Here is a 25,306-nt window from a genome sequence, read left to right on the forward strand (position 1 = left end):
CTCAAAGCCAAAGGACCCTAGCATCTGGAGTTCATTTGCAGTGGCTAGAGGCCCTAGCATGCCCATTCTCTCTGTCTCCTCTCTCTCTCTTTCTCTCTCTCTTTCTATCTCTTTCTCTCTGATTGCAAAGAAAATAAATAAAGATGAGCCAGGCATGGTAGCGTATGTCTTTATTCCAAGCACTCAAGAGGCAGAGGTAGGAGGATCTTTGTGAGTTTGAGGCCAGCCTGAGACTACATAGTGAATTCCAGGTCAGCTTTGGATGTATGCCACCCAGGCTAACCACACACACTTTTACAAAAAAATATTTTTGTTTATTTATTTGTAAACACAGAGAGAAGAGAAACAGACAAAAAGAATTGGCATGCTAGGGCCTCCAGCAACTGCAAACAAACTCCAGATGTGTGTGCTATCTTATGCATCTAGCTTTATGTGGGTACTGGGAAATTGAATCTAGTTGTTAATCCTTGCAGGCAAGTGCCCTAACCACTGAGCAATCTCTCCAGTACCAGATTTTTCTTTTAAAAGTAGATGTTCTTGGGCTATATAGATGGCCCAGCAGTTAAAGGCACTTGCTTGCAAAGTTTGATGGACTGGATTTGAATCCCTAATACCAATGTAAAGCCAGTATTGCAGTCAGATTCACATTGCTGGTAGAAATCACCAACCAAGAGCAGCTTCTGGGAAAAAGAGGTTTATTTTGGCTTAAAGGCTCAAGGGGAAGCTCCACATCACCCCCTGGCCAACAGAAGGTGGACAATAGCAACAGGAGAGTGTACCAAACACTGACCTGGGGAAACTGGCTCTTACATCCATAAGTCCGCCCCAACAATACACTCCCTCCAGGAGGCATTAGTTTCCAAATCTCTATCAGCTGGGAACCTATCATTCAGAACACCTAAGTTTATGGGGGACACCTGAATCAAACCATCACATTCTGCCCCTGGCTTCTATAAACTGATATCCATACACGATGTAAAATACAGTGCATTCAGCCCAGCTTTAGAAGTCCCCATAGTTTTTATAAATCCCAATGATGTTCAAACATCCCATAGTCCAAGATCTTTTAACTGAGCCATAATACCAAAAAATCCCCCCAAAACCCATAATGGCACAGAATAAACATTCACACTGTAAAAGATGGTATTGGGCATAGCAAAGAAATCTTCAACCAACACAAGATTTGAAACAACAAAGGAAAACATCAAACTTTGTAGCTCTACATCCAACAACTCTAGTTAGTGACAAGCCTCTAAGTCCACTAATTCTAACCAGCAACAAGTCTCTCGCATTCCAATTCTGCCCCTCCAGCTAGGCTACTCAAAGTCCTGGAAAACGTCATTGGGGCCAGCAGCTTTCCTTAGCAGCCATCTCGTGGCCCTGGCATCTCCACTGGGTCTCCACTGCAATCCACAGTTCATCCTCATGGCCCCATGGAGTCTCCATGCAGGCAACCAGCAAACCTGCTTCACACTGCCCATGGCCATTTCCAAAACAGAAGACTGTGTTGCAAACTCAATGACCCTCTCTTTCCTGCATTTCTTACACTCTACAATACCAGATAGGGTGCCAGTTTGTTAATCCAGGGGAGAATAAAGCAGACTTTGAAGAACAGGACACTCCTTGAGCATTCAGGCCCCTTAAAAAGAGTCCATACTCTTCCTGTTGCCCCAGTGCAGGTCAGCTAGCCCAGTCTGAAAGGTTGTAATCTCTCAAACAATTTGCAGGTGAAGGGGCAGCAATTTAGGCCCAATGATTTCATTTTTTCTGTGCCATATCCCTCTACTCACATCAGGCCATTCTATGCAAAGCAACCCTGCACAACTTCTCAGGACACGGGCATAAGAGCAAGCTTCTCATACAAACTGCTATCCCAGTCCAAGCAAAGTTCTTTCTTACCTTCATAAGCCAAACCTCACAGTCCATAGTTCTTACTGCATTCAGCTCTTACAGCTCAGACCAGAAAGTCCGTCAAGTTGTACTTACAGCACTGAAAAGCATCTTTTAGGCCAAGGTTTCAAGTCCTTCTACATTCCTCTTGAAAATCAGCTCCAAGGGGCCAAAGCCACACAGTTAGGTGTCTAGCAGCAACCCCACTTCTGGTACCACTTTACTGTTGCAGTCAGGTTCACATTGCTGGTAGAAATCACCCAACCAAGAGCAGCTTCTGGGAAAAAAGAGGCTTGTTTTGGCTTAAAGGCTCAAGTGGAAGCTCCACGATGGCAGAGGAAATGATGGCATGAGCAGAGGGTGGACATCACCCCCTGGCCAACATAAGGTAGTCAATAGCAACAGAAGAGTGTGCCAAACACTGGCTTGGGGAGACTGGCTATAATGCCCATAAGCCCACCCCCAACAATACACTCTCTTCAGGAGGCATTAATTCCCAAATCTCCATCAGCTGGGAACCTAGCATTCAGAAGCACACCTAAGTTTATGGGGGACACCTGAATCAAACCACCACAGCCAGATACACAAAGTGGCTCATGTATCTGGAATTTTTTTGCATGCCTATTCATTTCTCCTTCCCCCTTCCCTCTCTCCTACCTTCCCTCCCTCCCTCTGTCTGTCCCACCTTCCCTTCCTCCACTCTCTGTTTGCAAATAAATAAAAAATATTCACGTAAGCAAGATGCACAAGGTGGCACATGTGTCTAGAGTTCATTTGCAATGGCAGGAGGCCTGGCATGTCCATTCTCTCCTCTCTCTCTCCCCCGCCTCCTCTTTCTGTCTTAAATAAATAAATAAATATTTTTTTTGGAGTGGGTGCCCTTGGTATTTAAAAAAAAAAAAGATTAGGGCTGACAATATGGCTTAGCCATTAAGGCATTTGCCTGCAATAAATTCTCCCCCCTCCTTGACCTTTGTTTCATTCTTTTTTTCCTTTTACATTCAGACCATTCTCTGTGGTATGGGGGAGTTACATATTGAGATTATTCATGATAGGATCAAAAGGGAATACGGCTTGGAGACCTATCTAGGACCTCTACAGGTGGCATACCGAGAAACGATTCTGAACTCAGTTCGTGTTACAGGTAAAGAACCAAACCTTTTACGCTTCTCATTTTTGTTTTCTGTTTAGTGTTCACAGTCACTAGTGTTGTCCACCATGTAAATGTGTGTGGGTCTTCTTTGTTTGCTTCTTTTAAACAAAGCCTTGTGTCATTACCACCCATAACATCACTGGATGAGCCACTTATCAAACACCTGTGCTTCTCAGTAGCCATGGGACAGGATAAGCCAGTGAAGTAGATGGTTTGTCCCAGTCCTCACCTCCAGAACAAGTATAAGAATTTGGAGTCAGTTTGTTACTTTAGGATGTAAAATGAAAACTCACTTCCGTAGTGTAAATGGTACTCCTATGCCGGTAGCATTCTTGAGAAAGTTGTTTTGTTATGAAATATAGGCGCCCGTGGCTTCTCTACATTTAGGTCCCTTAAGCAAAATGACAACAATGATCAGTACTCACCCTAAAGGAAAAAAGGACAGGTTTGTGAAATAATGTAGGAAAGGGATGTTTAAGATAACTAGTTACTCTTAAGCACTTCAGTAATTTATGGAGTCCAGATGTTTACATAAAAACAAGGAGCAGGGAAGGGAGTTTGGTGGGATCCGCGGGACCCAGGGAGCAGACATGCTGCTGTATGTGCAGCTGGTCCTGGGCCCCGCGGGCGGCGGGAAGAGGACCTGCTGTTCTACCACGTCCACCACTGTGAAGCCCTCAGCCAGTCCATCCAAGTGGTCAACTTGGATCCAGTAGCAGAGCACTTCAACTAACCTGTAATGGCTGACATCCAGGAACTAATTGAGGTGGACAACATGATAGAGGAGTCTGGGCGTTTTGGTCCCAATGGAGAGTTGGTTTTCTGCATGGAGTACTTTGGCAATAATTTTGACTGGCTAGTGAACTGTCTCGGCCATGTAGAAGATGACTGCATCCTTTTTGACTGTCCAGTTTATTTCTGGCGTCTTGGCAGTCCTGAGTGCCATGATCTCTAGAAATTCCACAAGTTAACATGACGAAAATAGACCTGCTAAGCAAGAAAGCCAAGAAGGAGATTGAGAAGTTTCTACATGTATTCTTTGTTAGATTAAACAAGTGATTTAAGAAGCAGAAAATTCAAGAGATTGACTAAAGCTGTATGTGGACTGATTGGTGACGGCAGCAGGGTTCCGATGAAGAAAGCATGAGCATTGTACTCCAGCACATTGATTTTGCCATTCAGTACGGAGGAGACTTGGAATTTAAGGAGCCAAAGGAACATGAAGAGGAGTCTTCCTCTCTGTTGGATGAATATTTTAAGAACGGCAGAACAAGTGAAGCGCTTACTAAGGTATCTGTAGCCACACTGGCAGAACATTCTCTCGGAAGGAGGCAGTAGTACAAGCTACTTGTTTGCATGAAAAAGAAGAGAACTTGGCTCTTTTCCAGGAGTGTGCCTGATTAAGTTCTGGGGTATTTGAAATTACTGCTCTGAGAAGTGGGATCTTTTATTCTAACAATGTTGGTTTTGATTTAAAAAAAACAAACTTGCAATAAATGCATGAAGACTTGTATGTGATATGAACTAGCACCCTGAGCTATGCAGTTAGGGTAGGCCTAACTTTATTTTTGTTTTGTTTTGGTTTGGTTTTTGGTTTTTCCGAGGTAGGGTCTCACTCTAGCTCAGGCTGATCTGGAATTCACTATGTAGTCTCAGGGCGGCCTCAAACTCACGACAATCCTCCTACCTCTGCCTCCCAAGTGCTGGGATTGGTTTTTGTTGTTTTTGAGGCTCTATTATTATTATTTTTTTTTTGAGAGCCACACATTATTGTAACAAAATATATTTGTACATTCAAGACAAATCTGGAAAGGTATATCTAAAACCATTGCTCATCTTCCTAATTTCCTACACCAAACATATATTATTTGTATAATTAAAATTGTTTGGTAGCCAGGCCCAGGAGGCCAGGGAAAGTGTGTAGCGGGGGAACAAGCCCTCTCCCTAGGGGGAGCCCATGTCTGGCTTATCCCCACTGCTTGGCTTCTTTTCATAGGAAGCCTTTTCCAACCCCAGTCTAATCATGAGGAACAAGAAACCTTATCAACGGATATCCATAAACTTGACCAGTTCTCAGTGAACAACATCATCCAAATAAGGCAAAGGCAGGGCCATGGTGGCACATACCTAAAATCCCAGTGCTAAGAGGCTGAGGCAGGAGGATCGTAAAGACTTCTGTCAGCTTAGACTACATAGTGAGACCCTGTCTTTTAAAAAATAATTTATGAGTGGATAATGAAGATGTGGCACATTTATACAATGGAGTTCTACTCAGCGGTAAAGAAAAATGAAGTTATGAAATTTGCAGAAAAATGGATGGACCTGAAAAGGATTATACTAAGTGAGGTAACCCAGGCCCAGAAAGCCAAGCGCCACATGTTCTCTCTTATGTGGATCCTAGCTACAGATGATTGGGCTTCTGCATGAAAATGAAAATACTTAGTAGCAGAGGCCAGTAAGTTAAAAAGGAGACAAAGGGAAGAGAAAGGAAGGGAAGAGGGTACTTAATAGGTTGATATTGTACATATGTCAGTATAATGATTGATATGGGGAGGTAATATGATGGAGAATGGAATTTCAAAGGGGAATGTATGTGGGGGGAGGGAATTTCCATGGGATTTTTTTTATAATCATGGAAAATGCTAATAAAAATTTAAAAAAAAAAACAAAGACTGGGCTGGAGAGATGGCTTAGCGGTTAAGCGCTTGCCTGTGAAGCCTAAGGACCCCGGTTCAAGGCTCGGTTCCCCAGGTCCCACGTTAGCCAGATGCACAAGGGGGCACACGAGTTCGTTTGCAGAGGCTGGAAGCCCTGGCGCGCCCATTCTCTCTCTCTTCCTCTATCTGTCTTTCTCTCTGTGTCTGTCGCTCTCAAATAAATAAATAAATAAAAATTTAAAAAAAAAAACCAAAGACTAAAAAATAAAAAAAAATTGTTTGGGTAAACTGGGTGTGGTGGCACACATCTTTAATCCCACCACTCGGGAAGCAGAGGTAGGAGTATCACTGAGTTCGAGGCCACCCTGAGACCACATAGTGAATTGCAGGTCAGCCTGAGCTAGAGTGAAACCCTACCTCGAAAAAACAAAAAACTGTTTGGGGGACTGGAGAGATGGCTTAGAGATTAAAAGGCACTTGCTGGAAAAGCCAAAAGACCCAGGTTTGATTCCCTAAAACTCACATAAAGCTAGATGCACAAGGTGGCACACACATCCAGAGTTCATTTGCAGTGGCTAGAGGCCCTGGTGTGCCCATTCTCTCTCTCTCTCTCTCTCTCTCTCTCTTTCCAAAATAAATAAAATATTAAAAAAAAAACATTAATGTCTGAGCTAGTTAAAAGTGAAACAGCAATTACCAGAGATTGCAAAGGAAGAGGGAGCAGGAATCTAGAAAAGTAAGTGAGCCCTTTAGCCTATCATCATCTCTGTCACAACCCTGGAAGTCTCATCCTCATAGAAAGAGTGGACTTAGAAAACTTTTTCCACACGAGCAAAAGGTAAGGAAACATGTTGGGTTGTGGAACATGGAAAATATCAGAATTGGTAGTTTCTGATACAGGTTCATAGCCTCAATTCATAGAATCAGGATGATCTGAGAAACAAGACGGACAGTTTATCAAGGAACCTGGAAAAATCACAAGGCCTTTCCTGAGAAATGTGTCTCAACCCAAGCCTCAAATAAATATAAAGGATTTGAACTCAAAAAAGTATTTAAGTCATAAATAAGCAGGCAACGAACCATCATGCCATGTTAGAAAGAAAAAAAAATGAGATATAGTGATTATAGACAGTCCATGAATCTACACTAATATAAACAAATAGCAGGAAGGAGGGATCTTCCTCACAGTGGAACGCCAACTGCCTGCTGATAGGCATCGAGATGCAAGGCAGAAGTTGGAAGATAGCCTGGATGTCCCACATACATAGAACAAAGAAGAAAGTTGCAGAATATAGATGGTATAATATATATAAATTGAAATGCTGTAAATATTTTATTTAGGGATATATCTGGATATAATACAATTTTTAATAATCCTGTGGTGGGGCTGGAGAGATGGCTTAGCAGTTAAAGCACTTGCCTGCAAAGCTTAGGGACCCAAGTTCAATTCCCCAGTACCCACGTGAGCTGGGTGCACACATCTGGGGTTAGTTTGCAGTGCATTTAATGCCACTGTTAAACTCTTATACTTAATTTTTTTTTTACAAGAGCCTGAGCTTAGTGAATGTCATTTTGCAAATTGTAACATCTTGACACCTTTTTAGAACCTTGAATTTCTTTTCTTTCAGATACCTTAGATAGAACTTTAGGAGACAAGCGGCATCTTGTAACCATAGAACTGGAAACACAGCCGGCTGAGGCGCCATCTGTTGTACCACTAGTTGAGTATGCTGAAGGTGTCAGTGAAGACCTGTTGAAGGCCTCCCAAGAGGCCATTGAAAATGGGGTCCACAGTGCATGCCTCCAAGGTACAATACTCAGATAAGAGTAAGTGTAGTCCCCTCATTGACCATTTACTCCCTCCCCCTCCCTGAAGGTTCCCATGTCAGCCACACCACTGAGCTGTGCCCTCAGCCTCCTGATCATTCCATAGTTTACAGATCATTTCAGGCTTTTCCCAAGTTTACTGTTTTCTCTGTATTTGCCCTCCTGTTTTACTCTTAACATTGAGTCTGAACAGATGATTTTTCCCTTTACCTAGGGCCATTGCTTGGATCCCCGGTTCAAGATGTGGCAATTACTTTACACTCACTGATAATTCATCCTGGTACCTCCCCAACTATGGTTTCTGCCTGTGTCTCAAGATGTGTACAAAAGGTAAAGAACAAATCTTAATCTTTTTGCTTTAAGGAAGCTGTGCTAAGTGTAGCACCACTGATTTCACAGGCAGCTGTGCTTGCAGAGCCTGGCCTAGGTCCTTGCCTCCTGAGTCTTTTAGTGAGCAAGAGTCCTTATCATGGAGAATCTTTCATTTCTGAAACATAAGGTTTCCATTTGAAAGAGGATTTTTTTAAAATTTTTATTTATTTATTTATTTGAGAGTGACAGACACAGAGAGAAAGACTAGAGGGAGAGAGAGAATGGGCGCGCCAGGGCTTCCAGCCTCTGCAAACAAACTCCAGACGCATGCGCCCCCTTGTGCATCTGGCTAACGTGGGACCTGGGGAACCAACCTTTGAACCGGGCTCCTTAGGCTTCACAGGCAAGCGCTTAACCGCTAAGCCATCTCTCCAGCCCTGAAAGAGGATTTTAAAAATTACTCTTGCCCTGCATGGTGGTGCACACCTTTAATCCCAGCACTCAGGAGGCAGAAGTAGAAGGATCATTGTGAGTTTGAGGCCGGAATAGAACTACAAGAGTGAGTTCCAGGTCAGCTTGGGCTAGAGTGGGACCCTGGCTCAAAAACAACCACACACACACACACACACACACACACACACACACACACACAGAGAGAGAGAGAGAGAGAGAGAGAGAGAGAGAGAGAGAGAAGGAGAGAACACAAAAAGTCATGAAGGGCTAGAGAGATGACTCAGTGATTAATGTGCTTGACTACAAAGCCTAATGACCCAAGTTCAATTCCCCAGTACCCACATAAAGCCAGATGCATAAAGTGGTGCATGCATCTAGAGTTTGCAGCAGCTATAGGCCCTGGTGCACCTATTCTCTCTCCCTCTCTCTCTCTCTGCTGGGTGTGGTGGCACACACTTTAGTCCCAGCACTACAGAGGCTGAGGTAGGAGGATCACTGAGTTCAAGGCCAACCTGAGACTACATAGTGAAATCTAGATTACCCTAGACTAAAGTGAGACCCTACCTCAAAAAAAGTCATAAGTCTATTGCTAAGAGCTTTTACTTTCAAGCATTTTTTTGTTTTGGTTTGGTTTGGTTTTGGATTTTTTTGTTTTTCAAGGTAGGGTCTCACTCTAGCTCAGGCTGACCTGGAATTCACTATATAGTCTCAAGGTAGCCTTGAACTCACTGTGATCCTCCTACCTCTGCCTCCAAGTGCTGGGATTAAAGGCGTGCACCACCACGCCCAGCTCAAGAATTTTTCTTGAATTCTCCTGAAATTGTTCTTTTTTAATATTTTAAAAATTTTGCTGGGCGTGGTGGTACACACCTTTAATCCAAGTACTTGGGACCCACATAAAGCCAGATGTATAGGGTGGAACATGCATATGGAGTTTGTTTGCAGTGGCAAGAGACCCTGGCACACCCATATTCATATTCATTCTCTCTCTCTCTCTCTCTCTCTCCTTGCAAAGAAATAATAAAATATTTTAAAGAAAAAAGTTAATGGTGCTTTGTAGCTATAGAGACATGTTTGTTGAATTTACTTGCACTGGACATGAGGACAGGTTTGTATTTCTCAGCTTAAAGGAACTTGCATTTAGTAAGGGAATTAAATATACCCAGATGTTTTATAGAATAAGTGGAATGCCATAAAAGCAGAAGGCAAGAAATTAGGAAGGATTGTTGGGCAGGAATTAACACGTGAGGTATAGTGATTTGTGAAGATTTGGGCATGGTAAGGGACATTCCAGGCAGGAAGGTGAAGGAATCATCCCTTGTATTGGAGTTATCAAGAGAATAGTGAAAAGGTGTTAGAAAAGTAAAATGGGGTCACTGTAGAAAAACCTTTAGGCAATATATTACGTAGTTTAAATTAGTTTTGAGAGAACAGTGGAGAATAAAATTCTTGGCTGGGCGTGGTGGCGCACACCTTTAACCCCAGCACTCAGGAGGCAGAGGTAGGAGCATCACCATGAGTTTGAAGCCACCCTGAGACTACATAGTGAATTCCAGGTCAGCCTGGACTAGACTGAGACCCTACCTCCAAAAAAAAAGAAAAAGAAAGAAAAGAAAAGCAAGCGAGAGAGAGAATAAAAGCTCTTAAAGTCTAACAAACAGTAGTACCAAAGAGATTAGCTAGGGTATATAGTGTAGGACAGGAAGTAGAATAGGCCTGAATCAAGACACCAGCAATAGGAACTGAAATCTTAAAAGTTTACTGGAAAAAAAGGAAGCCAAAGACAAGTGAACTGAGGACCACTGAGGCCATCAGCAGAAATAGGGACGAGCAGAGAGTGTTTGGAAAAGAAAATCATGGGTTCAGTTTGGGACACATTAGGGAGCTCTAGAATGTTCACACACTATCCCAAAGTAGGCCAAAGGGATGCTTGACAAGCCCTCGGAAACTGGGTTGGGCTGGGGGCCGCTGCTGAGGAAGCCATGTAAAAGCTTTGGAAGCTCCGCAAAGAGAAGGTGGAGACAAGAAAGCAGGATCAGCTAGGTGTGGTGGCACACACCTTTAATCCCAGCACTTGGAGGCAGAGGTAGGATCACTGAGTTCAAGGCCAGCTTGGGACTAGATTGAGTTCCAGGCCATCCTGGTCTAGAGTGAGACGCTACCTCGAAAAAAAAAAAAATTTTTTTTTTTTTTTTAAGGAGGCTGAGCTGGACATCCATGACCTCACAGTGCCTGACATTACCTACACAAGACCATAAGAGAAGGAAAAGATCATGACCTCAAAATAAAAGAGAGACTGAGATGGGGAGAGGATATTATGGAGAATGGAGTTTCAAAGGGAAAGTAGGGGGGAGGGAGGGTATTACCATGGGATATTTTTTATAATCATGGAAGTTGTTAATAAAAATTTGAAAAAATAAAATAAATAATTTTTGTTTTAAAAGCTGAGGACAGTTCTTTTGAACACATTGTTCCATTTACATACTGAATTTTGTCCTTAGCTGTAGCATTTTTTCTTTTTACTTTTTCCCACCCCATTACTTTGTATCTTGCTAAAGACTTTTCAGCTTCCAAGATTATAAGCAATGATACACGAGAAAAAGTTTAACTAGAGAGTATGTTTCTATTGTCTTTATTTTATTTATTTTTTGTTCGTTTTTATTTATTTATTTGAGAGTGACAGAAAGAGAGAGAGAGAGAGAATGGGCGCGCCAGGGCCTCCAGCCACTGCAAACGAACTCCAGTCATGTGCGCCCCCTTGTGCATCTGGCTAACGTGGGTCCTGGGGAATCGAGCCTCGAACCAGGGTCCTCAGGCTTCACAGGCAAGCGCTTAACCGCTAAGCCATCTCTCCAGCCCTCCATTGTCTTTATTATTTTGAACGTTTATGTGGTGCCCTTTGGCTACTAATACATATAAGCAAATGTTGCCATTCTTGACTTCCTGTAGCCCGTGCTCTCTGAGCAGCACTGCTGGAGTGCTAGGCTCAAGGCTATGGGGAGGATTTCTGTTTTTATACATCTTCTTTTTCCTTTAATAGAAATTTAATTTGTAGCTTACGAAAGAGGGATAAACATTCCTTAATTTCTTTAGGCTCTGAAGAAAGCTGAAAAGCAACTATTAGAGCCCCTGATGAGTCTTGAAATAACAGTGACTGGAGATTACCTCAGCCCTGTTTTGGCAGATCTGGCACAAAGAAGAGGGAACATTCAGGAAATCCAGACTCGTCAGGACAACAAAGTTGTTATTGGATTTGTTCCTTTAGCAGAGATGATGGTAGGTACTTTGCAGCTAAAATGTACATGTGTCAATATAGGAGGTATACACCAAGTAAAACTTGGTGGCCACCAATACCTGAAGCATCAGGGCTTAGAGGACTCAGGTTTAAACACCAGGAAAGGACTTCAGATTTCAGTTGTTGGAGAGAGCCAGGGAGTACAGCACTTTGGGAAGGTTATTTCTAGTCCTAGGATCTCAAAGTTTAAGACATCCATACCAAAATGTGGTCAGTTTGAATGACTGTTTTTACCCTCCATGCATTCTTCCCTTTCAGAGTTTTAAAAAATATTTATTTATGGCTGGAGCGATGGCTCAGCGGTCAAGGTGCTTGTCTGCAAAACTATTTATTTATGTATTTATTTATTTATTTATTTGAGAGAGGTGGGGGCACCAGGGCCTCTAGACACTACAAATGAACTGCAGATGTGTGCACCACCATGTGCATCTGGCTAACGTGGATCCTTGGGAATTGAACCTAGGTCCTTAGGCTTCACAGGCAAGCACCTTAACCTGTAAGCCATCTCTGTAGCCCTCTGTCATACCCTCTGTCATAGATTTAGGGCCAATGTCACTCTTCCCTCACCAACCTCTTCTACTCTTAGATGCACTAGGGCACCAGCACAGTAGTAAGAAAGGCAGAGTCATCCTGCCAGATTCCAGGGCTACAGAACATCTGCAGCAGACCTACCATAGGCTAGGTTTTTCTGTTCATAGTATTTCCTTATCCCTCTTTTCCTAACATGTGGTGAAATGCTTTATCTGAAGGAAGTGATAAGGCTGTCCCATCACCGTCTCCTGTGTATGATAATGGTCCAGAGATAATGAGCAGGTAAGAAAGTTAAGGTTTGAATTAGATGCAATAACAAATTGAAATTGCTTTGACAGGGTTATTCAACTGTTCTTCGAACACTAACATCAGGCTCAGCTACTTTTGCCTTAGAATTATCTGCTTATCAAGCCATGAGTCCTCAAGAGCAAAATATGCTGCTGAGCCAGAGAAGGGGTTCGACCTAGTATCCGTGGAAATGAAAAGATATTTAGGAGCACCTATCTACTTCATTTGCAGTTCTTTATTTATTGGACCAATAAATTGCTTCTGTATATGGAAAGAATTCTCTGAAAAATGGAACATCAGATGACACTGGAGCTACTTGCTATAATAATAAAAAATGTGTTTTGTTTACAATAAATGTACTGAACCACAGTCCCTTATGATGTGAGAATTTTGAATAGCTTTTTTCAAGCTTCTCATAAGATGCCAGTATTCTGTATGTAATACACGTAGAGATTCAATCAATAAAAAGGTAGTTTATTCAAAAAACAGTCTAGCAAATCTTAATTTACATGAATCCAAAATCAAGATGACTGTAGTTCAGATTGCTCTTGCCTTTTTTCCCTCCTATTTTTCTCTTTTCCACTCACTTTTCCACTCACTTTTCCATTTTGTTCTCATAGTTACAATGTCCAGTAAAAAGGGGTTGTGCAGCTATGCCACGTCTGTAGAAAAATTGCACAAACAAAAAGTATTTTAGATTGTTGACAGAACTCTATCTGGAATCACTTTAGCAGTCACAAATTTTTGGTGATTAATGCTATGATTTAGTAATTATTTAATCTACTAAGTTCTTTATGATGGCAGATATACTAAAACATCTACAAAGCACTCATAAGACATAAGCTTAAATATGTCATAGGTATTATTATCTCACTTATAATAACTAATTCCCAATTTCTACAAATTAATTCACTCCAAATGACATTCTGTTTATAGCAAAACACAACTGAAGAAGCTGGTTAATGCTGACAGTGGGCTGGAAATGTCCTCTGAAATACAAGTATCCACCTCACCTGACCATCCTGCATCGGTGTATTACCAGTCTGTTGTATGCATCGTTTATATCAGTGACATTTTGGGGACTCCAGAGTCTCTCACCAACAGCACTTGCCCGGGGCCTGGAATTTAAACCATGTGTCTCTCAAAACAGTTTTAATTTATGCTATCTTGGGTATATAGTATATGCATGAGGAAGAAAATCCTTAGTACTTTTCTACTTGAACATGGAATAAAAGCAAGGCATCTTTTTTTTTTTTTTCAAGGTAGGGTCTTACTCTAGCTCAGGCTGACCTAGAATTCACTACGTAGTCTGAGTGACCTTGAACTCACCAGGATCCTCTTACCTCTGCCTCTGAGTGCTGGGATTAAAGACATGTGCCACCACACCCGGCTAAAAGCAAGGCATATTTTAAATCAAGTATTATCACTTCAAATATCCCCATAGGCTTTGAACACTTGGTCCCCAGCTGGTGCCATGGGAATATTGTGGAACCTTTAGAAGAACCTCTATAAGGAAAGTGAGTCGGGGGAGCAGGTCTTGGGTCTTGTAGCTCATCCCCACTTCCTGTTCTTCCTGTCCTTCCTTGACCATGGTTGCAATATGACCAGCCTGCCTCCTCCTGCTCCTGCCACCATGCCATCCCCGTGCCCAGGACGGGCTATTTCACTCCTTAAACTGGAAGCCAAAATAAACCTTTTCTTCCTTAAAGCCACTTGTCAGATACTTGGTCCCAGAAACAAGAAAAGGAACACAAAAAACCTTACCACAGTCTTGGCGTAAGGTTAGTTGCATCCACATATTCTCCCCATAGGCAAGCTTCTCCACCAATGACAAACTGTTTCTGCTGCTCAGAACCTACATTTAAATCATTGACAGGATGTAAATTAAGTGGTGCTCAACCTTTTATCAGAGGCAGCACCAATTTCCCTTTCTGCATTCATCTCAAGGCCATGTTCCTCTCCTGTAGACAACAGACTTTATTCCTACCCCTGATCCTTGCTTGTCAACATACACAGATTAATATGGTGGGCCAGGATTAAGATCCCTCTTTTGGGGGTTTTTTTTTTTTTTTTGGTTTTCTGACATAGGGCTCAGGCTGATCTGGAATTCACTATGTAGTCTCTTGGTGTCCTCAAACTCACAGTTATCCTCCTACCTCTACCTCCCAAGTGCTGGGATTAAAGGCGTGCGCCACCACGCCCAGCTGAAGATCCCCCTTACTTGTTTTTTTTCCTTTCTTTGGTTTTTCACTGTAGTCCTGGCTAACCTGGAATTCACTATGTAGTCCCAGGCTAGTCTTGAACTCAAAGTGATCCTCCAACCTCTGCCTTCCGAGTGCAGTGCAGTGGTTCTGTACAAACTTACTTGGACGCCACAGTCAATTTTCCCCCAATCCCCATGTATGCCAAGAAATGAAAGTTGGGAGTTTTAATGGGCTATGACCAGTATGCTTGTCTTCACACTTTATATCCTTTGGCATTTTTTTTAATTTTAATTTTTATATTTAAAAGTTTTTTATTTTTAGGGGGGAGGGAGGGAATTACCATGGGATTTTTTTTAATAATCATGGAAAATGTTAATAAAAATTTTAAAATTAAAAAAAAAAGTCTTGGGCTGGAGAGATGGCTTAGTGGTTAAGCGCTTGATGTGAAGCTCAAGGACCCTGGTTCGAGGCTCGGTTTCCCAGGACCCACGTTAGCCAGATGCACAAAGGGGCGCACGTGTCTGGAGTTCGTTTGCAGTGGCTGGAGGTCCTGGCGCGCCCATTCTCTCTATATATATATCTGCCTTTTTCTCTCTCTGTCGCTCTCAAATAAGTAAAAATAAACAAAAAAAAATTTTTTTTAAGTTTTTTATTTTTAAAATTTAAATCTTTTAACTTTGTAGTATGGACAAATCATGTGTTGGTCCCATTCCCTCTTCCCTGCACGCATTCTACCAAGGGCCATCTTCAGTGGGGTTACTGGTATTTACTATGGGTTATGGCTTCTGAGAGTAGCAGTCAGCTATTGCAGGGAGCACTGCCTCTGGATACTCCTTAAAAAAAAAAGTGACTGAGTAACCTGATAACTTCTTTTGTTTACAGTAACTGACCTCATCCTCATAAAATACTTTCTAGAGAAAATCCTGTCAGTTCTTAAATGTACATTTTTGAAGCTGTTTTCTTGAAGCTTTGACAAGGAAATTTCATAAGACTGATATTCAGATACGCATAAAATAAAACCACCAATGAAAGAGACCCTAGAGTCTGAAGCTGCCCTGCTTAGATTGCACACCCCCTTCTGTGGATGCCTGCTCCCAGAACTTGAGACTCGTGGAACTAGACTGTCTGTAAATTCACTCAAGTAGCTTCCAAGGTTAACACTCAGACATCTTTTTAATCTTCTGAAAGTAAATCTGCGAAAATGGAGGTAAAAATCTGAGATGTACATTTGGATTTCTCTTCTTTAGTACATGGTGTATTTTTCTTTTCAAAATTTAAAATATTGAGATTTTGTTGAGATTTTTCTTAAAGTTAAGGTTCAGATATAAAAGGAACAGTTAGTGGGTAATGTAGGTAATATACTGGTTAAATTTGGGGGAGTGGGAGGTTCTGGAAGAAAGCTAACAGGCCAAGATAATGATAGTGGCTTTGCTTACCTGAAAATTTAAGAGGGTCTACCACATAGTATTTTCTCCAGTCTTGCCCATAGCTAATCCAGTCCAGGTACCAAGGGGCAGAAAGGATCGCAAGGAGGCCAGATCTTGTGACTTTAGTTAACTCCTGAAGATACCCGTTGTATTTCCACACTTCAACTACTGTGCCTGGTCGAAGCTATTAAAGGCACAAATTGCAGTACATATTACAAGGTATAACAAATACAACTGAATTGACAGTCTTTTTAAGAGTTACTGCCATCTGCTATTCACTGTATGTTTTCATTCCTGTTCGAGTTTCATCAACATGAAGACAGAATATTTAACTTCTGTCTATAGATATTGTCCCAGAGGTGCAATGAATGTGGGGTAAGATTTACACTGTCATTGCACTTTTTAAAATATATATATTTTTTTTAATTTTTATTTATTTATTTATTTGAGCGCGACAGACACAGAGAGAAAGACAGATAGAGGGAGGGAGAGAGAGAATGGGCGCGCCAGGGCTTCCAGCCTCTGCAAATGAACTCCAGACGCGTGTGCCCCCTTGTGCATCTGGCTAACGTGGGACCTGGGGAACCGAGCCTCGAACCGGGGTCCTTAGGCTTCACAGGCAAGCGCTTAACCGCTAAGCCATCTCTCCAGCCCTTAAAATATATTTTTTATTTGTTTAAGAGACAAAGAGAAAAGCCGGGCGTGGTGGCGCACGCCTTTAATCCCAGCACTCGGGAGGCAGAGGTAGGAGGAGCGCCGTGAGTTCAAGGCCACCCTGAGACTACAGAGTTAATTCCAGGTCAGCCTGGAACAGAGTGAGACCCTACCTCGAAAAACCAAAAAAAAAAAAAAAAAAATTGTAAAAAAAAAAAAAGAGAGACAAAGAGAAAGAGGTGGGTGGGGGGGAGAGAAGGGGCACACCAGGGCCTCCAGCCAGTGCAAACGAACTCCAGACACATGCATCTCCTTGTGCATCTGGCTTATGTGGGTCCTGGGGAATCAAACTGGGGTCCTTTGGCTTTGCAAGAAAGCACCTTAACCTCTGAGCCATCTCTCCAGCCCTGTCATTGCATTTTTACCACACTAGTGTTTACCTTACTTTGGAGCCATGACAAATATCTTACAAGTTGACACACTAACATCTTTCAAATGTAAAATGCAAATCTGTGAAAATGGAAGTAAAGGCTGGAGAGATGGCTCAGCAGTTAAGGCACTTGCTTGCAAAACCTAATGACCAGAGTTTGATTTCTCAGTACCCATGTAAAGCCATATGCACAAAGTGGTACATACATCAGGAGTCTGTTTGAAGTGGCAGAAGGGCCCTGGTGTACCCATATATCCTCTCCCTCCCTCCCTGCCTGCAAATAAATAAACAAAGTTGTATTTTTAAAAATGGAGGTAAAGGCCCCCCTAGTAGCTGGACTTGCAAATTCCACTGCTCTGACTTGTGTCACAGAGAATACCATCTCATAGATGTGCTTGTCTGTTTCAATCTGTTCTGCCCATTACAAAAACAACAACAACAAAAGAACCTAATTCAAAATACTTCAACCTATTACTGATTACACGGAGGTATGGGGAGAATAAAGAGGAAATATTAGCTTGGTCACATTACCAGAAAGACACGTTTTACTCTTGTGCTCGTGAGTGGATGCCCAGGCATACTGATGGCCAGAGGATAGCCTCCAGTTTTTGGAGACAGGTCCCTCATTGTTTTGGAGTTTACCAGTTAGGCTAGGCTGTCTGGCCAGTGAGCCCCGGGGGTCTTCCTGTCCCACCACCCCTGCTCATCACTGCGAGTACAAGCACAGGCAGTCACACTCAGCTTGGCATGTTTATCTTGGGTTCTGCGGATTGTACTCAGGTTCTTATGTTTATCAAGAAAGCAGTTGGCTGACTAAGTTATCTTCCCATCCTGACTCTTCACAATTCCTACCTGCACGCCATCATCAAAAACCTCTTGCCAGACGATGGAGCTCTTGTTCAGGGATGCAATGATACCCAAAAGCCTAGCATTAAAAAGAAATTACAAAGTTATTCCAAGTCACAAGATCAACCTATTTAAAGTATTACTTAAGAAAAAGGATATGCAACTGAGGTTCTGGTCCTTTGGGGAAAAGCTCGCTGATTTCTAGTACAAAGCAGCACTGTCCTGGGGGACATGTGTGTGCACACTTTCTAATAAGGTAGCTACCAGCCTCACTGTTAGAACTCTTAAAATGTGGTATCAGTATGTTTAACCATCTGTAATTTTAGTTCACTACAAACAGCTCCAAGTGGCTGTGGCCACTGTGATGCATAGCACAGATAAGAAGCAAGAGAGATTCTCCAGGAATTGGCAAAGGGGGATGAATTCCAGCAGCTGGATGGTGCCAATGATATGGCCTGATAGCTAGGACTAGGGAGGGAGAGGATATATGGGTACACCAGGGCCCTTCTGCCACTTCAAACAGACTCCTGATGTATGTACCACTTTGTGCATATGGCTTTACATGGGTACTTTCTGAGTCCAAGCAAGTGATGTCATTCCTGTATTCAAGAGTTATTCCAAAATGCTCAGAGTCACCATGGAGGTGGCTTCAAGAAAGCAGTGTGCACCACCTCCTTCTTCAGTGGATTATCACATCCAACTTTCTCAAGAGGTGTCAGAGGGGGGTTAGAAAATGAGAAAAAGACAGTACAGCACTAAATCATAGCTTAAACTTTTACCATAAAAAAGCACTGAAAAACAGGTTTGCAAAATACTTACCTTTTAATATACATAGCTTCTAGTTTTCTAAAATCCTCGCCAAAGCCCCTTTTCTCCATATAAGTCTGTATGTTTGGATTTGATGCCCTTAAACAAAAACAATGATTAAAATGTCATGAAGTTTCTTTGTCCATTCTATTATTTAAAGCAGCATAAATCCCTAACAGTTATGCAGACTTAAAATTAGTGAGTTGGGCCAGGTGTTGTGGCACATACCTTTAATCCCAGAGCCTGGGAGGCAGAGGTAGGAGGGTTGCCATTGAGTTTGAGGCCACCCTGAAAGTACATAGTGACTTCCAGGTCAACCTGGGCTAAAGTGAGACCCTACCTCAAAATATATATATATATATATTGAGTTGGTAGGGTATAAAAGAAGCCTAAGGACTGAAGAGATGACTTAGTAGTTAAGGCACTTGCCTGTGAAGCCTAAGGACTCATGTTCAACTCTGCAGGTCCCATTAAGCCCAACACACAGTGACACAAGTGTGCAATGTCTCACATGTGCACAAGGAGGCACACACATCTGGAGTTCGACTGCAGGAGCTGGAGGCCCTGACACGCCAATTCTCTTCCTCTCCATCCCACCCCTCCCTCTCCCTCCCCGCCGCCCCACACACACACCAAAAAAAAAAAAAAAAAAAAAAGTAAGAATGAATAAAAAAGGGCCAGGAGTGGTGGCGCACACCTTTAATCCCAGCACTTGAGCGGCAGAGGTAGAAGAGTCAATGAGAGTTCAAGGCCACCTTGAGACTGCATAGTGAATTCCAGGCCAACCTGGGCTAGAGTGAAACCCTACCTACCTGGGGGAAAAAAAAAGAAAAAGCCTAAGATCTGGATATGGTGGCATACACCTTTAATCCCAGCACTTGGGAGACAGAGAGGTAGGAGGATTGCTGTGAGTTGAGGCCAGCCTGAGGCTACATAGTGAATTCTAGGTCAGTCTGGGCTACAGCGAGATCCTACCTTGAACAACAACAACGAACAAAAGAAGCCTAAGATCTTAATTATGAATTACCTTAATTTTCTTTTGCAAAGCATTTTCCCCCAGAAGCTGATTTCCCATTTAAAAAAAAATGGCTTTCCATATTCTACCTTCCATTTGCCTATAAGTTTAAGAATCCTTACTTGGAAAATCTGATTCACTTAATCGTTCCCTATTCCACTAAGGTGAGATTAGTTGTGATAATCTTAGTTTTTTGAGATGAGGTCTTGCTATATAGACCAGGTTGGCTCAAACTCACAACCCTCCTAACTCAGCCTCCCAAATACTGGGATTATAAATGTGTACCAAAAAGCCTGATCTTGGGCTGGAGAGATAGCTTAGCGGTTAAGCGCTTGCCTGTGAAGCCTAAGAACCCCGGTTCGAGGCTCGGTTCCCCAGGTCCCACGTTAGCCAGATGCACAAGGGGGCGCACGCGTCTGGAGTTCGTTTGCAGAGGCTGGAAGCCCTGGCACGCCCATTCTCTCTCTCCCTCTATCTGTCTTTCTCTCTGTGTCTGTCGCTCTCAAATAAATAAATAAATAATTTAAAAAAAATTAAAAAAAAAAAAGCCTGATCTTGTTTACTTTTTTCTTGAGACAGAAACTTACCTGGTAGCCCAAGCTGGCCTTGAACTCCTGACAGTCTTCCTATTCAGTCTCCCAAGTGCTAGGATTCTAGGTGTACCTAAGCCATCACACCCAGATCTGTAGTGTTTGTTTTTGTTTTGGGCTTTTAAAAAAATTATTTATTTATTTGGAAGCAGAGAGAGAGAGAGAATGGGAGGGAATGGGTGTACCAGGGCCTTAAGTCACAGACTCACACTGCTATGACCCTGGCTGGCCTCAATGCAATCCTCTTGCCTCAGCCTCAAATTCTGGGATTACTGACATGAACTACCATATCTACCTTTTACCTTTTGATTTTCCTATCTAAGTTTCTACTTGCACTACATAAATGTACATTCTCCAAAAATCAACCACCTCAGGAGTTGTATTGCCCATTCAAAATCCTTCTAAGCAGGCAGTTTACCCCAAATCTTCCCTTTTCAGGTAATGTCCCCTAAATCTACATTTCAAAGATGACAATATTTTTTAAACAGGGATGTTAGAGTCATCATACCAACATGAGAAGTCTACTTCATCGCCTCCCAAATGAATGAACTGATCTGGAAACACGTGGCTAATTTCTTTGAAAAATGTGGTAAGGAATGTGTAAGTTGTATTTACAATAGGGTTTATTGGCCCCATACTTTGTGCCTTGTTTATTTGATTGTAACATGGAGTCAGGAGGCCTTTCTGACCTGGAAGAAAAGACAAAGATTGATTTTTTTAAAGGGCATTGATCACAAAGACCTGCCTTTGATATCATTAGATGATAGATGCTTCTCTACTTATGATGGTGTTACATCCTGGTAACCTCCATAATTGAGTTAAAATACTGTAAGTCTAAAATGCATTTGACACACCTAATGTGTCAGATATCACAACTCAATACAGTTGTTTACTCTTATGGTCATGTATGTAACCAGAGGCTGGGGTTCCGTAAGGACCATTTCTATTGAATGTATATTACTATCATGTATCATTAGCCTGAGAAAAGATCAAAATTCAAAGTATAGCTCTACTGAATGTGAACCACTCTAATACCATCCTAGAATCAAAAAGTCTTAAAGGAAACCATTGAAAATCCAGACCACATGAACTTTACAGTGGTTAAGCTGTAAGAAATTTTGTAAGAGAACTATGTTTACCAAGAGTTGCCATTTTCTTCCCAGAAAGACAAAGGAGAATTATTGCCTGAACCTTTCTCTTTCCATCCATCGAGATTTTTTTCCCTTACTTCAGATGTCAATGATTCTCAAATCTCTGACTTACCTCGATCCTTTTCCTTGAGCTTCAGTTCATGTTTCAGATTCCCTTCTCAGTGCCACTAGAAATCCTAGCGACACTTCAAACTACCGAACAAAACCCATACTCTCTGTTCCCTAGGCTCCCTTCTCTAGCTGCTGGCTGTCACAGTCCAGCCCCCAAAGTCTAGCACAGCCTCCATGTTGGGGAACATCTCAGGAATGCCTGTTGGTTCTGCTCATTCTTTTCCATTCTCATGATTCCCTTCCTTGTCTTAAGTCTTCGATTTCTTTCCTCTTCCAATCTGTCACTTTCACAAATCTTTTCACAAATAACTCCCATCGCGTTACTCCTCGGCTCCAAAGTTGCCATGTTAACAAAGCCCTCTCCTTCCAAGGCCTTCCAGAATGTGCTTTTCCAGATGCACTCGCCACTGTTCTTGCTGCCTGGGATTAATATGCACTGCACAATTATAAATGCTCAGTACTATGTTGCATGCTTTATGGACCTAGTCCTCAAAAAATTACATGGTTTCTATTTACTAATCACCCCATCTTAGAAATGGGGACACTGTTGGTGACATGTTATAAAACTAGAGGTTCTTGGGCTGGAGAGATGGCTTAGCGGTTAAGTGCTTGCCTGTGAAGCCTAAGGACCCCTGTTCGAGGCTCGGTTCCCCAGGTCCCACGTTAGCCAGATGCACAAGGGGGCGCACGCGTCTGGAGTTCGTTTGCAGAGGCTGGAAGCCCTGGCGTGCCCATTCTCTCTCTCTCCCTCTATCTGTCTTTCTCTCTGTGTCTGTCGCTCTCAAATAAATAAATAAATAAAAATTTAAAAAAAAAACAAAAACCAAAAACTAGAGGTTCTATAAAGCTCTATAACTTAACATATAACAAAAGCAGGATACAAAACCAAGCAGTCTGGCACAAGACCCCCAGGTTCTTTATCAGGACACTATAGTGTCTCCTGGTATTTGTCCACTCGATTGCCACTAAATGCACAAACTTACATGCCTTTCCTCATGCACTCGCAGTACCCACAAACATGAATATACTTCTGGATCTCTCAAAAGCATGTTAAATGTTACTTCCTCCATTAGGTTATCATGTTCTACTTCTCACCTATGTTTTCATCTTCCCTTGGTTTTCATACTTTAGGCAGCATCTAGACACTATGCAGACTCTCCAGACACTGGACTTAGAGAAAACACGAACCGGTACTGAGTTACAGCTCTCGGTTGTGCTGTTACCATGCAAACCACAATTAAGAACAAAAACAAACTATAAGAGACACAGAACCTCAAATGTTCACTTCTTGCAACTTACAGAACAAACTCCTTACCTTTTCCCCAAGACAGAGTATGTCCAGGGGTGTCAAATTCCGGCATGACTCGAATCCCTCGTAATCGGGCATGTTCAATCACCTTACGGACATCATTTGGTGTATAAACGTGTGACAGTGAATAGCTTCCCTGTAATATTCAAGTTAAAATGTGCAAGATGGATTTGGTCCTGGAAATTAATGGTTCTGTTTGCACTTTGCTAGTCAAGTTTTCTTATACCATGTGATGTTGAATGACTCATTAAAAAATGATACAATACCATACTTTCATGAGCAGGAAATCTATACAAAACAATGTAAAATTTCTACTCAATCACATGATTTTTATCAAATTCTAGGGTAACTGATGGAACGCAAAGCCTCCTGCTTCATGAATGTCCACTATCATTTTTTTTTCTTTCTTTCCTTTTTTTATTTTTTTATTTTATTTTTTGAGAGGAAGAGGTAGGTGTCAAGGGAGGTAGGGTCTCGCTCTAGCCCAGGCTGACCTGGATTCACTGTGTAGCCTCAGGTTGGCATCGAACTCACAGTGATCCTCCTACCTCTGCCTCCCAAGTGCTGGGATTAAAGGTGTGCACTACCATGCCCAGCTCACTGTAATGTTATTTTCAACTGCATGGAAATATACAACAAAACAGAAGCAAAGCATTTTCCACCCCCCTCCAAGTAAAACCTCTAAAAACACTGCCTTTGACAATTTTAGAATCAAAACTTGCATGTTGTTACAAAGCACAGCTTTTTTAGTTCAGTATCTATAATTGCTATCACCTTATAAAATTCCCCCATAAACTGTAAGTAACCTGACTATGTTTAAAGGTTAACTCAGTCCCCTTGTGCCCATTTAAGAATTAGAGTGTACAGCCAGGCATGGTGGCGCACGCCTTTAATCCCAGCACTTGGGAGGCAAAGGTAGGAGGATTGCCATGAGTTCAAGGCCACCTTGAGATAACAGAGTTAATTCCAGGTCAGCCTGGACCAGAGTGAGACCCTACCTCGAAAAACAAACAAAAAAAAAAGATACTGCTTAGTACCTTTCTCAAAACATAGGTTATAAATGCTCAAATTGTGGAAAATTCATCTTGACTCATAGCCATACATAATACAGGGATTAAACTGACAGTGTGGGAAGTAATCAACAAAACCCAGCAGATATTAACTGGCCACAATGCATAGACCTTATTTGTGTCCCAAAACTCACAAGTAAAGTGGCTTTTAAAAAAAGGAAAAGACTGATTGGCTATCTAGATTGTTGTTAGTTTTCAGTTGTATGATTTCATTTCTTTAAAAACCAGGCCGGGGGGCGGGGGAGGGGGCAGCTGGAGGGATGGCTTAGCAATTAAGGCATTTGCCTGTAAAGCCAAAGGTCCCAGGTTCGATTCCCTAGGGCCCACTTAAGCCAGATGCATAAGGTGGCACATGCATCTGGAGTTTGTTTGCAGCTGCTGGAGGCCCTGGTGTGCCCATCCTCCATTTTTTCTCTCTCTCTCGGCCTCTTTCTGACAAATAAATAAATAAAAATAAAATATATATTTTTTAAAAAAGGGGCTGGAGAGATAGCTTAGCTGTTAAGCGCTTGCCTGTGAAGCCTAAGGACCCCGGTTCGAGGCTCAGTTCCCCAGGTCCCACGTTAGCCAGATGCACAAGGGGGCGCACGCGTCTGGAGTTCGTTTGCAGAGGCTGGAAGCCCTGGCGCGCCCATTCTCTCTCTCCCTCTATCTGTCTTTCTCTCTGTGTCTGTCGCTCTCAAATAAATAAATAAATAAATAAATAAATAAATAAATAAACCTGAGGCCGGAATAATGACTTACTGGTTAAGGCACTTGCCTGCAAAGCCCAAGGACCCTAGTTCCCTGGTACCCATGTAAGCTAGATGCACAAAGTGGCGCATGTGTTTGGATTCCATTTGCAGCGGCTAGAGGCCCTGGCACACCCATTCTCTCCCTCTCTCTCTCTCTCTCTTTCTCTCTCTCTCTCTGCGTCTCTTTCTCAGATAAATAAATAAAAATGTTTTAGAAATAAAATAACAACCAGGCCTTTTCAGTGAGGTATGACGTCTGGAGTTTGATTCAAACTAGTGCAGTTGGTGAGGAAAGGGTGGAGTCTGCAGCAGAACAAGTGGTACAAAGCCGGTCACGTATTGATCATGGGGTATTTTGTATCTGAGAAGCTTGCACGCCACTAAGCATTTCAGCCTACAGTACGATATAACACTAGACAAAGTTTGGAATTATAGCCAGAGGACAGAGTGCTGACAAGGCAGGTAACTTCTCCTGATGCAGTTGCTACTCAGTATTATAGAGGGATAAAACAAAGTGACCCTGAGGCTCTCTCCAGCTCACTATTCTAGAAT

The 25,306-nt window shown here is 42.3% G+C and overlaps 2 protein-coding genes and 1 pseudogene across 3 annotated transcripts in view; 2 read left to right on the plus strand and 1 right to left on the minus strand.

Moving 5' to 3' along the window:
• The window catches only part of Gfm2 (GTP dependent ribosome recycling factor mitochondrial 2), a 61,662-nt gene extending 48,770 nt beyond the window's left edge, over nt 1-12,892 (plus strand). Inside the window, exons 17-21 of one of the 2 annotated variants that reach the window (XM_045133615.1) lie at nt 2,896-3,034; nt 7,329-7,508; nt 7,742-7,857; nt 11,386-11,568; nt 12,457-12,892. In XM_045133615.1, coding sequence (XP_044989550.1) covers nt 2,896-3,034; nt 7,329-7,508; nt 7,742-7,857; nt 11,386-11,568; nt 12,457-12,585 — 747 coding nt within the window. In that variant the 3' untranslated portion in view covers nt 12,586-12,892. The remainder of the gene's footprint in view (nt 1-2,895; nt 3,035-7,328; nt 7,509-7,741; nt 7,858-11,385; nt 11,569-12,456) is intronic. The other variant, XM_045133616.1, reaches the window with a different exon arrangement.
• LOC123454778 lies at nt 3,634-4,381 on the plus strand (annotated as a pseudogene).
• Hexb (hexosaminidase subunit beta) overlaps nt 12,860-25,306 on the minus strand; it is a 32,910-nt gene continuing 20,463 nt past the window's right edge. Inside the window, exons 7-14 of the mRNA XM_045133620.1 lie at nt 22,957-23,086; nt 20,888-21,068; nt 18,787-18,873; nt 17,974-18,046; nt 16,047-16,221; nt 14,171-14,261; nt 13,420-13,524; nt 12,860-13,068 (exon numbers count right to left, since the gene is read on the minus strand). Of these exons, the coding sequence (XP_044989555.1) occupies nt 13,002-13,068; nt 13,420-13,524; nt 14,171-14,261; nt 16,047-16,221; nt 17,974-18,046; nt 18,787-18,873; nt 20,888-21,068; nt 22,957-23,086 (909 nt within the window). The 3' untranslated portion in view covers nt 12,860-13,001. The remainder of the gene's footprint in view (nt 13,069-13,419; nt 13,525-14,170; nt 14,262-16,046; nt 16,222-17,973; nt 18,047-18,786; nt 18,874-20,887; nt 21,069-22,956; nt 23,087-25,306) is intronic.

The sequence above is a fragment of the Jaculus jaculus genome, chromosome 14 (assembly GCF_020740685.1).
Source record: "Jaculus jaculus isolate mJacJac1 chromosome 14, mJacJac1.mat.Y.cur, whole genome shotgun sequence".
Taxonomy (NCBI): Eukaryota; Metazoa; Chordata; class Mammalia; order Rodentia; family Dipodidae; genus Jaculus; species Jaculus jaculus.